Here is a 15,475-nt window from a genome sequence, read left to right on the forward strand (position 1 = left end):
CTACACCTGTGAACTGGGTTGGCTGTACAATTGCTCTGAGCACAAATGTAACATTAGGTACCAGTTAAAAACCGGCTTCTCCAATTCTTGCCTTCCCATATACACAGCTACCTAATAGCTGTGTCACCTTTAGTGAAAAGTTCACAAGAACAAGCTCACCGTAATGCCAATACTTGGGAGGCTTGAGGTAGGACTACCAGATCAGAGTTGTCAAAAAGAACAGGAGGGAGAGATTTGGTTTCCAAAATTACAAGATTTACACTGTCATGAGAAATAGTCCTCTAAACAAACTTGGGAATCCAGTGTATTCATAGTCTTTACTTTTTTTAAATGTTCAGTCAGAAGAGTTGCTTTGCTCCTTTCACAGTGTGCTTGATGATTCAGCACTACAGTACCTGTACCAATGAGGTGCTAGCTCGTGTGCATCTGCATCCTGAATGCAATTTAAATGCATGTGTGCTCTCACCTCCCTCCCTTGCTTGCCCAGGCTGGTCTCACAAGAGATCCCCGAGTAAATGAGGTGCAGACACACTCATGTGCCATTTATCACATTACAAACTCAGCCAATACTAAGGGGAGAGTACTTACTTTAAAACTCCCTTTACAAAGGAAGGGAAGGGTTGGGATTATTAAACATCACTTTTATCCTTATGCTGACATTTGGATAACATATAAAAGACATTATTAAAGGAAAACTTTTAAAAGAAACACTGGACTGAAATCTTGACCAAATCTGAATTATGCTTGTGTTCTCTAATAACTCCATCAAGAAAAAGAACTGTGTGGTTAAAAGATTTTTATAGTAGTTTATATTTGCACACAAATTCTGCCACAGTATTCAGTGCCACCAAACTAAAATTTTTGACTTTTTCACTAAAAATGAAAAACCCATCTGTTATCTGTTCCCAGAAAAAAAAAGACTGTTCTAAGAAATAAGGTGATTTAGTCAGATAAGAACTGACATTTGAAAGATAGTCTTTCCAAGCTGCCAATTCATCAAATGGAGACCACTCCAGGAATATGGTAGGACCAAAGAATACGAGGAGACCCAGCAGAACTACCACCATGAACAACTGGTAGGAGCTCCAGGGAATCTTGCTAATGAACACGCCTGTGTCTTGAGGCAAAGAAAGTTTATCCACATCGACTAGTTTAATGTCTTCCCACTGACTGGTATCAAAGTTCTTCATTAAAGGGCTTGTGGGTAAATTAGAGGGTGGCAAAGGTGTTTCCTTGATTACTTTGATTTTCTCCCTGAACTCCTGCATCTGTTGCAAAAATATAATAGGTTCTGACACATCTTTAAAAGCCTCCGCAATGTTAAAGGCCATCCGCTGCTCCTGTAAAATAGTGTTGAGCTTGTTGATCTCTGGGTCATAGGCTTGCATAACTGCAAGTTTCATAGTCTCAAAGTCAGACAGGATTTCATTCTTCTTTTGATCTAATGTGTGTTGTAACTTCTCAAAAAACTCCTTTACTTTGTCTGAATCTTTAGTGAGTAACTGTAGGGATTTCCTTTTGTTTGTTTCCAAAGTGTCCAAGCGGGAAAGAGCATCTCCCCGGCGCCAAGTCTCAAAACTCTGAAAGAGGGACTCAAAGGCACCCCTTTCCTGAGCATAGGCATCTTCAATAGAAGAGAAGACATGCTTAGTGTGGTCGCCACAAGTAGCACAGATCCCACAAATCAGCTGCATATCAGTTACACAGAAAATGTTGAGAGGCTGTCCCAAGTGTCCTTTGCACACTGGCATTTTAGGAGAAATCTTGATTTTGTTATATTTCTCCACAATACCCTTAAGGGAGTAATTAACTTGTAGACTGTTGACTCCAGTTGCTGAAGTTTCCTTACGGCAAGTAGGACATTTGAATGGAGATGGTCTCCACAATGAATTCCGCACATTCCCCTCTAAGAGCCCTTCTAAACATTTTTTGCAGAAGTTGTGTGAGCAGGGCAAAACTCGGGGATCATCAAACAAACTGCAACAAATTGGGCACGTGAGGTCTTCCTCAAGCAGCTCCATCACATCCTGCCAGAGAAAGAAACATTTAGCTCTGGGAAGCCTCTATAATAATTGTAAGATACCATCTTCCCAATAGTCATCTGCTGACATAATCAAAGCATACAGGGAAGAAATGTGGGGAAGGCATGCATACTAACACATAGTTAACTCTGGAACAAGAAGACACTCCTGTATTCAAGGCCTTTGTGAGGGCTTTCCAACACCAGCCTTTGCTAAAACAGGGTTAGGACTAGGACAACTGCAAACTGAGCCAACAGGACCTAACATTGTTTTAAACAGAGCTGACTGCTAGATGTCAGAAACAAAGAGTCTAGTGTCTGTAACAGAATGGGCTCTTTACTCTGGGCCCACAAGTATGAAATGGTATGCTACTTAAAGATGGAATAAGCATACAACATAAATCCAAGCATGGACTCTAATCCAACTCTTACTAGAAATTGGCATATTTTCCTATTTCAAAGGCACAATTACAATTATTTAAGAGAATCATAGTTTAAAAAGCAAAACAGTAATTCAACCTTGCCTAGGTAGATTTTTGATGTTTGGAGGGACTTTTTTTTAAATTGGTGGTTTTCAAACAATCAAATTCGTCCTACATCCTTTATCCTATGGTAGTAATCCTCTCTATAAGGAGCAAAACCTAAATGTCCCTCGTTCAGAGAACTGGTGAAGACAAAGGCATTTTCATAACCATGTGCCTGCCATGCTGACTGATATCTGCACCAACTCTGTCAAAGCAAAACAAAACAAAAGTAACAGAGACAAACAGGCTCACAATAAATGTGATCTCATTACTACAATATGATAAATACACACACACACACACACACACACACACACACACACTATTTGTTGAGGTTTGGCACAGTATTGAAGAAGAGCAAGGTATCTAAAAGAGCTACTACAACACTACCTCCTTTACCAATCACAAATCCGTGTAATGCCAATTTTGAATATGTCAACCAAAATCATTAGAACAGTTGTTTTCAATAAAATAAACATCCAGGGCTGGGAATATGGCTCAAAAGTACACTTGACACGTACTAGGCCTGGGCTAGTCATTAGGGCAGACCCCTGAAGCTGTCCCACAAAGACAAAAAGCTATAGATATATAAAGAATGCCACTTTTATCATAACATGTGGGTGGAGGGTATTGCTGAATTATTTGGTAGCATAACAATGATTTTCACCAGTGTTATTTTAAATGAGTTAATATGTTTTAAAGTCCTCAGTTTTCATTTCTAATATAGCAAATAACTAGAATACATACATACACATATATATCATATATATCTCAAAGCTCTTGGGATCCTCAGTCTTTGAGGGTGCTGATCGCTAATGTAGAAAACACTATTTCTCAATGCACCTTAGTCTCTAAAGGCCTAAAACTAAAATCAGCAGTCAGTATTTTTTTTTTTCCTTTCCTTTCTTTTTTTTTTTTTTTTGTTTTTTTTTTTTTGTTGTTTGTTTGTTTGTTTTTTTTTTTGGAGTTTTTTTTTTTTTTGGTTTTGCTTTTGTTTTGTTTTGTTTTTCCAGACAGGGTTTCTCTGTATAGCCCTAGCTGTACTAGAACTCTATAAACCAGGCTGGCCTCGGAACTCAGAGAGATCTGCCTGCCTCTGTCTCCCAAGTGCTGAGATTGAAGGCGTGTGTCATCATCTCCCTGCTAGTCAGTATTTCTTTATTCAGGTTACTTAGGGATACATAATACTACCAAAATAATAAAATAGGACAGAACATGCTGTACTCTACGGCCATCAGATAATAATCTGGGATTTGAGGTAGGGACATGCTGAGCAGAGTCTATCACTGAGCTCCATGCATGCTCAGCCTCAGTAACTCTCCCTGTGGTATGTGTGCAGGCACACATGCACATGCCTATCAAGGGCCAATGTTGTGGGGTATTTGTACACTGTGTGAAGACACATTGTTGTGATTGATTTAATAAAGATGTAAACAGCCAATAGCTAGGCAGCACTTAGATTACTCACTTAGATTTAAAATGTAAAACAATTTAGATCTGTTCCCATTAGTATGCATCTAAGTATTCTATATATCTTGAGAACAAAAGGATAGGAATGAAATGTAAGTTAAGGGCTCAAAACCACAGTAGCTAACCCCCAACTTCATAAGTAAAAACATGGAGCCCAATTTACTTTGCTGTGCCACCACTAAAGCACAGACTGTTTTCAAAGTTGTAGGATGCAGCACTATCCAGAAAGTCAAGAATTCAGTATCTAACACACCTTTAATCCAATCCCAGCAGTCAAGAATGCAGAGGCAGGCAGATCTATTCAAGGCCAGCATGGTCTATGTAGGGAGTTGTCACAAAAAGGAAAAAAAATGAATAATTTCATATTCTAGAAGCTAAGAGTATGGCAAATGGCACAGCATGTACTTAGAATGTTGATGGTACTGGCTTAGATCTCCAGGCCAAAGCAGCAGGGGAATAATAATTCAGTATCTTTATTCATAAAACAAATTTATTTCATAAACTTATAAAAATCTTCTAAAACTCTATGGCTTTCACAAATAACTGTTTTATCTTTCATATCTTTATATTACTATCTTCTCTTCATATTTCTAAAAAATAAATACAAATTTCATAAATTTACATAAACCATAATATAAACTTAAACTACACCAGTATACAAATTCTATGGAAATTATAAATATACATTAAGGTGCTATATTAGAAGATGAGAATAGGGCTCAAATGAGTTTAATTCTCCTCGACAATGATTCCAAAGCAAAATCACTGGGCACCAGATACACAGAAGTGTGACCTCACGAGGCCCAAGTATCTGGTCACACATGCACAGGGCACCAGATACACAGAAGCATGACCCCAAGTGACACATGCACAGGCAGGGCTGAGGCTGAGGAAAGCACCTGCATAATGTGAACAATTTCTAGCACCACCAAAAAGTAAGCACACAGATGAAAACAAGACATGCATTATAAAAGGATGCATCCACAATTAAGCCAACTCGTACCAACATAGATAAAGAAATACATAAATTAAGGAAGTACAGGAGGAGGAAGGAGACCTGAAGAAAAGTATCTTCTGGGACTGTCCATGTCTATCACCATAATAAAACCCTGACCAAAAGCAACTAACCACTTCCAGGTCACAACCCATCACTGGTAAGTCAAGGCAGGAACTCAAGGCAAAACTGCCTGTTATTTCACACATTGCCTTCTACCTTGGAACTCACTCACACCCAATAATATACAATAGACACCATCAAAAATCCATGCGGATTGTTGGTTGTGTTCTGGCCCATAAGAGGCTCATGCTTAGCTGGCTTTCTTATGGTGCCTAAGTTAATCTGCCTAGGGATACAGCTGCCCACGTTATGCTGGGCCCTCTCCTATGTGGAGTAAGACAGTCCCTCACAGACATATCCACAGACTAGCCTGAAAAATAATTAGACTGAGGCTGTTTTCAGGTGATCCTAGGCTGTGTCAAACTGATACTGAGTAGTAAGTAGGACAGGGATATACTTCAGGAGTAGAGTACTTGGCTAGCTGGCATATCCCCAAGGTGTCCTGGGTTCTTCCCCCAGCACCAAATAATAATTTTAAAACAAAAATTGTATGAAAGAGGCATAATGTGCCTATAGTGCATCGAGTTCCAAGCAGAACGAATGACTATACAATGGCACTCTGTTTTTAAAGTGCCCAACATGCAAAGGTCGAGAGAGCTGCAGGGAACTAGCCCTTCTACTGACCAAGTATCTGGACAACTTAGACAAACCCTACAAAAGAAAATGCTGCCGCATCCCTTTTCTTCCTTTACTGCAAGATTGTATTAAATTATGTATAATAATTGCCAAAAAAAGGAACTCTGTTTTGAGTTTTGAAATATGAAAAGAACAAAGACCACCTATCACTGACAGAGGATGGATGTGGACATATTCTCCATAGTCCGATCTGGAATGGTCACAAGACTAATAAAATCTGACATTTTTCCCGTAAATACTAGAACATAAAGGAAAATACTTAATATTTACCTCTGACCCTGGCAAGCAGGTGCTTTCGGCAAGGTTACTATTTTCTCCGGAAAAGCCGGTTTTTGTTTTTTCTCCCACGTTTTGACGGTAAAACTAGAGAATGCTGTAGAGAAAGAAGAAAGGATGCTATACACAGAGATCTACATTGTTAACCCTCCATTTAAAAACAATTTTTTTTCTATCGACCCCTCCCAACAACACCCCCAAAAAAGCCAGCTCGCGGTGCCTTAGCTTCCTAACCAGGATGCCTCCCCAGCGGCGCCGAACCTTCCTGGCGGCCACGCTGCGCTGCCGGCCTCCGCCCACGGAGGTGTCCGTGGCTGTGGGCGCCCGGGCTCAAGGAAACCAGCGGTCTCCGAGCGCCGCTCACCGCTGGCTGTGGCCCCGCAGCAACGCTGCAAAATGGACACGGCGCCACACCCACTGCCGCCCTCCGCCCCGCGCCTGCGCAGCGCCCTGGTCGCCCCGCCACAGGGAAGCGCTCCAAAGACCCAACAGGAGGAGGATTTGGATTGTGGTTTTTGTTGCTGTTCCTTACATTTTGGGCAACATCAAAAACAAAGCCTAGCCCTTCACACCACTTAGCCTGCCATCTCAGGACCCGCGGGCCCAACTGTAGAAAAAGCACCACTGTCGTTCCCCTCGGAGGCAAGAAAGAACTTTTATTTGTAAGTATCTGTAGGTAGCAACTGCCAGGACTATTTTGATGTTCACCTCCAGTGTGGGGACATCATTGTGGTTACAAAGAATTGAGGGGAAAAAAAAAAAAAAAAAATGGCTCCCATCCAAACTTGAAAGCCTAAGGAAATGAGGTAATGTAGGGTGAGTGTGCCAGAGGAGCACGTCCACTCCTGCTTAGGCTTTTAGGAGGGCAAATTTGGAAAAAGTGCGTTTTCGAGTCAATAAAAAGGCCCTCTTCACGCCCACGGTTATGTGGATTCCCGGCTGCACCATGTGGCAGAACAATCCCTATAATTTCTAGTTTAGTCCTCATAAGAGTACTGTATAGTGCAATCAAGAGCTTTTTTTTTTGGGGGGGGGTGATGTTCGAGCCAGGGTTTCTCTGTGGCTTTGGAGCCTGTCCTGGAACTAGCTCTGTAGACCGGGATTGGCCTCGAACTCATAGAGATCCACCTGCAAGAGCTTATTCTTTAAAAGAACATTTTCTACAAGGCAGAAAAAACAAGAGGCAGCTCAGAGAACATCAAATTCCACGCACACGTCTTTTCCACAGTAGGAAAAATGCCAGTGCAAAAAGAAAACTTCAATCCCAGACCAGCACAAAATTAGTGTCCCTACACATATGGTGGCAGCAGGGCATAGTGGCGCATGCCTTAGATCCCAGCCAGGGCTTGGAGCCAAAGGTGGGACATCTGAGTTTGAGGCCATCTTGGTCTACATAGTGAGTTCCAGGACAGCCAGAGCTAAAGTCTCAAAAAACCCTGTCTCAAACACAAAACAAAAGGCTGAATGAGGCTGAGGGTGTGGCTCAGTGATAGAGTGCTTCCCCAGATTTCAGGCCCTGAACTGATCTCCTGAATGACAATAAGAACACTGAATGATAGATATAATGAGGTAAGATATAAATACCATGTTAAAAACTATAATATATCATGTAATAATATACAGCCATTAAAAAGAATGTAAAGGGCCCGTGAGGTGACTGCCACTAAGGATGGAGACCTGAGTCCATTCCGCGGAAACCACAGTATGAACCGATTATTAAAAGTGGTCTTCTGACCTCCACGCTTGTGCAATGACATTTGCATGACCACACTCATGCACACATTAGTGTTCATTGTATTTAAATAAAGAAAAAGGCATAGCTCCACGAATCGGAGATAGATGAGACAGTGAAGATCCACGTTAAAAGCTATACTGTAATTCCAGTTTTGAAATGTACAAACTGTGATGTCCACTGGGAGTCAGGGAATGTGAACAAGCGTCCTGAGAAAGGAAGGGCACCAGACTAACAGACTCATTAGCACCCCAGTGAGGACAGAAAGGTGGAAACGAAACGCTGCAGGTCTAGAGACAGTCAGCATCTTCCTCACCCTCAAAGCCATCCCTGCTCACCCTGTCTGCTCCTCAGCCAACATCCTGTGCCTAAAAGATAAAACTGGAATGTTAACAAACCCTAATTTCCACCAAACAAATGGCTAAGAATGGTATCACACAGATTATGAGGCTTGACCTGAGAGTTTCTCTGCTGTACTGTAACCATCTAATATTTCCACAAATATATTTGAAAAGTACCTTGATGTCCTTGGTCTATTACTGTAAAACCTTCATCAAATTGTTACCATATTAAAATATGGAATTTTAGGTAATCTATGTTTCAAGGCCAGGGCTACTAATATGTAGCTCCGAAATAAACTCTTAGCCCCTTTAAGGTAGAGTCTTACTTTTTGTGTCAACAATTCATAAGGTGGAAATTGATCAAGAAAGGCACCCCACATCAACCTCTGGCCTCCACATGTACACATAGGCACATGGACACACAGACACATAAATACACATATGTGCACGCACACACACTCTAAGGCAACATTCTCCCAACCTTGCAAAGTCATAGAGGGGTATCCTTGACACATTTAAATAAACAGAATTCCATAGAACTTGGAGTCAGAAGATCTTCAGTGGAGATCTTGGAATAGATATTTTAAAATAATGACAATTATCCTTAAATTCCTGTAAGTTTGAGTTTCACTAGGTTAGAACGTAACAAAAAGAAATAAGCATGGCCATATGAAACTCTGTGGTCTGGCTCAGAAGAAAAGGCCTTCCTATAACTCCATGCTGGGATCTCAGCCTAGCCCTGGGGTTTCACGTCATCTTGGCACCTGCCAGCTATACTTATCTCCTGAGAAAAATTGGGCCCCACAAAGAGACCTGTTGCCAAATTACATGGTGGAGGAAGAGGGGAAAAAAAAAATGCTTTCCATTCCCAGTATTTTTCAAAGAGGAAGTTCTTAGTTCTTAACTACCATATTTACTAACTAGCCAACAGCAACAGTTACAACACAGCTATGACTTGTCCACACCATCTGCTTCTTTCTTGTCCTGCAGCTGTGGGTGAACCCATGAGAGCAGCCAGCACTTAGTCTTCAAGAGTGGCCATGCTACCAGTTTCCCATAGGCGGAGTCCAGCTAGCACCGTGGCTTTTGTCTGCCATTCTCTTTCATTCAGTCCTAATGGAGTGAGTTAGAGTCAGGACCCAGTCTTTAAACAAAGCAAGATGAGCCCTGACAGAGACTTTCACCAGCAAGCCACCCTGTGACACAGCACAGCCTTCCAGTTAATCACAATGATCCTACCTTTGGGAGACGCAAATTTCACAGAATAGGAAAGTAACAGGCCAAGTATCTCTCTGCCTCTGAGAGATCCACTTCCCTGATTCCTTGGGATATTTGCACACTCTATCAACAGTTTCTTGTGTTAAGAAATAGAATTTAACCAAGTCGGTCAGTTTCAGTATAGAAGCAATCCTCTGAATGATCATGGTCTTCATCTTCAATCTGGAAGGAGAAATGTGCTTTCTGCAGCTGTAGCACTCGGCTCTGGTCTCTGAAACCTCTTATAAAGAAGAAACACTTCCAAAAGAAGCAGCCAAGTCCACAGAGCCAGGACCCAAGTGCATCGAGCTGATAGCACATGGAAAATGGCACCTGGAGCCAGCTTTGCACTGCAGTAAGAGCAGCCTTCAAGTCAGCCCAGAGGAAGCTGAAGATGTCCTAGAAGGTCAGGGTTGGTTGGAGCCTTAATCTGTAGTGATATAATGTTTTTGCTATAACAAATAAAGCTTGCCTGAAGATCAGCGAACAAAGCTAGCCACATTAGTTAGCCACAGAGGCCAGGCAGTGGTGGCATACACCTTTAATCTCAGCACTCAGGAGAGAGAGGCAGAGGGATCTCTGTTAGTTCAGAGGGATCTCTGTTAGTTCAAAGCCACCCTGGGCTACACAAGAGTGAATCTGTCTAAAAGAGAAACAGAGCTCACACAAAGGTGATCCCAGCACTTGGGACGACATGCCTTTAATCTCAGTACTAGGGAGATGGAGACAGGAGTGATATAGCAGGGCAGAGAGAGGATTATAAGGCAGGAGCTCAGGGGCAGTCTGAATTTTCAAAGAGAGGAGTTAGTCTGGGGATTCCCAGAGACAGAAGCAGTTTGAGGATTCCTAGGGACAGGATCACCCTTTTGGTCTGAGCATTGGTAGAGTTAAGAACTCTAATGGCCACTCTGCTTCTCTGATCCTTCAGCTTTCACCCCCTGATAGCTGACTCCAAGTTTTTATTATTAAGACCAATTAGAATTCATGCTACATTAATCTTCTAATTTAGGTTCTCTCCCAGGAAGAATAGTTTAAAGTCACAACCTGTGTTTTTTCTTTTTTTGTTTAATGCATTCCCTTGAAAACAAATCACACACAGGCTAGCACTCCAGTCTCAGTGCTGTACATTGTCACACAGAGTGCTGGTTTTGTTTGTTTTTGTCAACTTGACACAAGCTAACTGGGAAGAGGAACCTCACCTCAGAAGGTCTTATCAGAGTGTTTGTAGGCAAGCCTGTATATATTTTCCTCATTGATGAGCCAGTGGTCCTGCGTGCTAAAACAGAGCAGGCTGAGCAAGCTATGAGGTGCAAACCACTAAGTAGCATCCCTCCATGGCCTCTGCATCAGTTTCTGTCTGAGTTCCTGTGATGTGGAAGTATAAACTGAAACAAACCCTTTCCTTCCCACATTGCTTTTGGTCATGGTGTTTATCACAACAATAGAAAGTAACTAGAACACACAATTAGGGATTTGGGTTTTTGTTGTGGTGGTGACTTGAAAGAAAATGGTCCCTAGAGGCCCATTGGGAGCAGCACTATGAGGAGGTGACACACAGTTGCTTCTGCTGCCTGCAGTTCAAGATATAGAACACATTCTCCAGCACCACGTCTGCCTGCATGCTGCATGCTCCCCACCATGATGATGATGGACTAAGCTGAAGGCCAACACCAATTTAATGTTAAGAGTTGCCGTGGTCATGGTCTCTCTTCACAACAATAGAAAGTCTAACTAAGACTGAAGTTTTGTTTTTTTTTTTTTTTTTTTAACTTTTCCAAATGTTTTTGTATCTTGGGATTACTTTTCTGCTTGTGTATTTTCCAACAGCATCTTGAGGCGGGAAGCTTTTGAGCTCCTCAGCTTCTCCTCACTCTTCTCTTCACCAAGGGTGGCTGAGAACAAGGGCTTCATAGCATGAGTAGCTTGGCTCCATCACTACTGGGGCAGTATGGACAAGTTCATTCACTCACTATTCACTCAGCCACATCCCACCCTTCTCTCCTCCCACTGAAACCATTCTGGCCTGTAACATAGGGGTTGCTCTGATTTACATGTGAGCCTGTCTGTTTGTAGCCATACCTGCCCTGCTTCACAATTTCAATGTCTCTGCTCAGATTCTCCCACCTCCCTTCAGCTCAAAGTCCAAGGCCCTGATTTGAGAGTGACAGGATGGACTGTAAGTCCCTCCCTTGGTCTACCCTCTCCCCAACCATTCCAAGATATCCCTCCCCTCATGCTTCTCAAGGCCTTCCCGCCATCCTGTAGCAACCATGGCTCCCATTAGCACTCGACACTGCCTGCTCTCCCTCTGTGGCCCCCACCTGCCACTTGACACACCTGTTCTCCATTCACGGCCACACCTTCCAAACAACACTGCCTGCTTATCATGCCTGCTTCATGTACTAGGGAAGACATTTTCCAAGTGGCAATTACACTTATCTGACATACCATGGGTCTCAATTATAATCTTCTGCTATATTAGCCCTGCACAGGAACAACACACCTGTATCTAGAATAGTACCAGGCACAAAGCAGGTCCTCATTAAACATCTGGTGAGTGAAGATGTTAATAGATTAATAAGGAGGAGGAGTTCACACAGCATCAGGAAACACAGCCTATAGGTGCAACCCTTGAAAATGAGGCAGGACAGAAAAGCAGGAAACTATGGGAACATGAGAATGGAAAGGGCTTCCTCTGATGTCCTAGGTGAAGCCTTTTTTCAGCTGTACTCCACCACTGGAAAACCTAAAAGAAATAGATGAATTTCTTGATATATACAACCTAGAAAATTAAATCAAGGTCAAATAAGCAATTTAAACAGACCTTTAATTGAAGCAGTAATGAAGTCTCTCAAGGGAAAAAAAAAAAAAAAAAAAAAAAAGCCCAGGACAGATAGATCCAGAGCAGAATTCTACCAGACCTTCAGAGAAGAATTAATGCCAATACTCCTCAAATTATTCTGCAAAATAGAAATAGGAGGAAGATTTCCTAATTCTGTTAGAAATGCCACAGTTATCAATACCTAAGCCACACAATAAAACAACAACAACAAAGAAACTTATAGACCAATATCCCTTATGAACATAGATGTACACATTTTCAACTAGATACTTGCAAACCAAATCCAAAAACACATCAAAATAATCATCCACTATGAACAAGTAGACTTCATCCCAGAGATACGGGGGTGGTTCAACATATGCAAATCAGTAAATATAATCTATCACATTAAACAGAAAAAACAAATCATGATCATCTCATTAGATGCAGAAAAGGCTGATGACAAAATCTAACTGATGGGAGATGTCCTTCTATATATGTTTCTCTTACTGGTTGATGATAAAAACAGATTGGCCAGTAGCCAGGCAGGAAGTATAGGCAGGGCTAGGAGAAAGGAGAATTTTGGGGAGGGAATGCAGAGAGAGAGAGAAAAGCCACATAGAGACACCATGTAGCCACTGGAAGAGTAATAGGTCTGGTAAGATAAGAAAATATAGAAATACATAGATTAGTAGTTATATGTTAATATTTAAGAGAGAGCTAGCCAATTAGAAGCCCAAGCCATTGGCCAAACAGTTTATATTTAATGTAAGTTTCTGTATGTTTATGTGGGGCTGTGGGACCAGGTGGAACAGAAACTCCATCAACAGAAACAAACTCCTTCTATAGAATATCTACATCTAATACCCATCATGATAAAAATCCTGAAGAGATTAGGGATACAAGTGACATACCTCATCATAATAAAGCAAGCCCACAGCTAACATCATCTTAAGTGGATAGAAAAATCAAAGCATTTCTACTAAAATCATGGACAAGTTTGTCCACTCTCGCCATATCTATTCAATACAGTACTTGAAGTCTTAGCTGGAGCAGTAAGACAATGGAAGGAAATCAAGGGGATACAAATAGGAAAGGATGGAGTCAAAGTATTTTTATTTGCAGATGTTATGATTTTATATAATAAAAGACCCTAAAATTCCACCAGGAAACTTCAATAGCTGATAACCCTTGCAGCAAAGTAGCAGGATATAAGAGATAAGCACGCTGATAAAGAATCAGGGAAACAACACCTTTCACAATAACCTCAAAAACTATCTTGGGATAACTCTAGCCAAGCAAGTGAAAGACTTAAATAATAAAAACTTTAAGACATTGAAGAAGACACCAGAAGATGGAAAGATCCTTCATGCTCATGGATCAGTAGGATTAATACATGAAAATGGTCATCTTACTAAAAGAAATCTACAGCCCCAACAAAAGTCTAACACAGTTCTTTACTGAAATTGACAAAACAATTTTCAGCTTCACACAGAAAAACACATGGGGGGGGTGAAGGACAGCTTAAACATTCCTGAATAATAAAAGAACTAACAGAGGCATCACCATCCCATGTTCCAAGTTTACTACAAAGCTATAGTAATAAAGAACAGTACAGCATATACATAAAAACAGATGCATTGATCACTGGAATTAAAGGCCAACACATAAGTTAACACACCTATGGACACAAGATTTTTTTTTTTTTTTTTTACAAAGAAAGTAAAATATATGCACTGAAGATAGCATCTTCACCAAATGGTTGTTGTCAACCTGGACAGCTGGAAGTATCTGAAAAAAAAATGCACACTTATCACCTTGCACAAAACTTGACTCCAAATAGAACAATCCTCAACATGAGACAAGATGCCCTGAATATGACAGGAGAGAAAGTGGGAAACAGTGCTGAACGCATTGGCACAAGAAAGAGGTTTCTTAGCAGGACACTGGGAGCACAGACACTAAGACCTCCTGAAACTGAAAAGCTTCTTTCTGTATGGCAAAGAGCACCATCATTCAGGAAAACAGCAGCCTACAGAACGAGAAAAAAGCTTTATCAATTATATATCTTGCAGGTCATTAGTACCTATAATATATAAAGAACTAAAAAAAAGGTGATCATCAAAAAAAAAAAAAAAACAAACAAACAAAAAACCCAATTTTAAAATGGGGTACAGAACTAAATAGAGTTCTCAAAAGATGAAACACAAGTGACTGAACAACATTTAAAGAAATGCTCAACATCCTTAGTCATCATGAAAATATAAATTAAAACTAGTTTGAGATTCCATTTCACACCAGTCAGAATGGTCAAGGTCTCTAAAACAAATGACAGCACATCCTGGTGAGGATGTGGAGAAAACAGAACAACACTTCTCCATTGTTGGTGGGAGTACAAACATGTACAGCCACTATGGAAACCAGTATAGTAGTTCCTCAGGAAACTGGGAATCAGTCTACCTCAAGATCCAGCTATACCACTTTTGAGCACCCAAAGGACTCTACAACCTATTATAGAGACACTTACTCATCCAGGTTCATTGCTGCTCTATCCATAATTGCCAGGAATTAGAAGCAGCCTAGATCTCCAACTGAGGAATGGCTAATGAGAAACTGGTACATTTTTCAATAGGCTATTATTTGTCTGTTAAGAAAAATGAGATTATGAAATCTTCAGGTAAATGGAAGGAACTAGAAAAAAAATCATCCTGAGTGAGGTAACACAGAGCCAGAGAGACAAATATTGCATATTTTCTTTTATATGTGGTGTTATATTTTAAGCATTAGATATGTGTGTTACAACCCAAATAACCATGGAGGTTAGATGCCTCATAAGGGACTATAGGGGATGAAACAATCCCCCCAATAAAGTGGAAATAGAATAATATTGTTATAGAGAAGTGAATGGGAAACTAGAATAAGAGGATTAAATAGGGTGGGGAATGGAAGAGAAGGGTAAAGGAGGGAGACAACTGATATTAAGAACCATTTTGAAAACCTACTAATCTAGAAGTTTCCTAAAACATACATATATGATAGGAATCTAAATGGAGTCACTAAATAATAGGAGCAACAACAAGCCAATTAGACATTCTATGCCACTAAGTAAAACAGCCAGTGCCAGAAATGGGTTCTATCTTGTTGAGGTGCTGACCAAAGGAGCCTGTACAGAAACTCCCACATTTCACAGGCTGTTGCCAAGCCTATTGGTTACTCTCTACAAGCTGATGGTAAGGCTCTGTCACTGAAAACAAAACTTACATACATCATCAAACATGGAA

At 40.9% G+C, this 15,475-nt stretch overlaps 2 protein-coding genes across 2 annotated transcripts in view; both read right to left on the reverse strand.

The window, feature by feature from the left end:
- The window catches only part of LOC127230298 (GTP-binding nuclear protein Ran), a 1,116,469-nt gene that overhangs the window by 958,463 nt on the left and 142,531 nt on the right, over nucleotides 1–15,475 (reverse strand). The gene's annotated exons all lie outside the window — the stretch shown is intronic.
- On the reverse strand, nucleotides 744–6,081 carry Trim13 (tripartite motif containing 13). The gene is made up of 2 exons (XM_051195555.1): nucleotides 6,038–6,081; nucleotides 744–2,027 (listed from the first exon to the last, which is right to left on the reverse strand). Exon 2 carries the CDS (start codon nucleotides 2,019–2,021, stop codon nucleotides 798–800), a length of 1,224 nt encoding a protein of 407 aa, XP_051051512.1. The 5' UTR covers nucleotides 2,022–2,027; nucleotides 6,038–6,081; the 3' UTR covers nucleotides 744–797.

This window comes from Phodopus roborovskii, unplaced genomic scaffold (genome assembly GCF_943737965.1).
Source record: "Phodopus roborovskii unplaced genomic scaffold, PHOROB, whole genome shotgun sequence".
In the NCBI taxonomy this organism is placed as follows: Eukaryota; Metazoa; Chordata; class Mammalia; order Rodentia; family Cricetidae; genus Phodopus; species Phodopus roborovskii.

What these genes read in the sequence shown, in the direction of transcription:
- Trim13 (XM_051195555.1), bottom strand. Translation starts at nt 2,021, where the DNA reads ATGGAGCTGCTTGAGGAAGACCTCACGTGCCCAATTTGTTGCAGTTTG.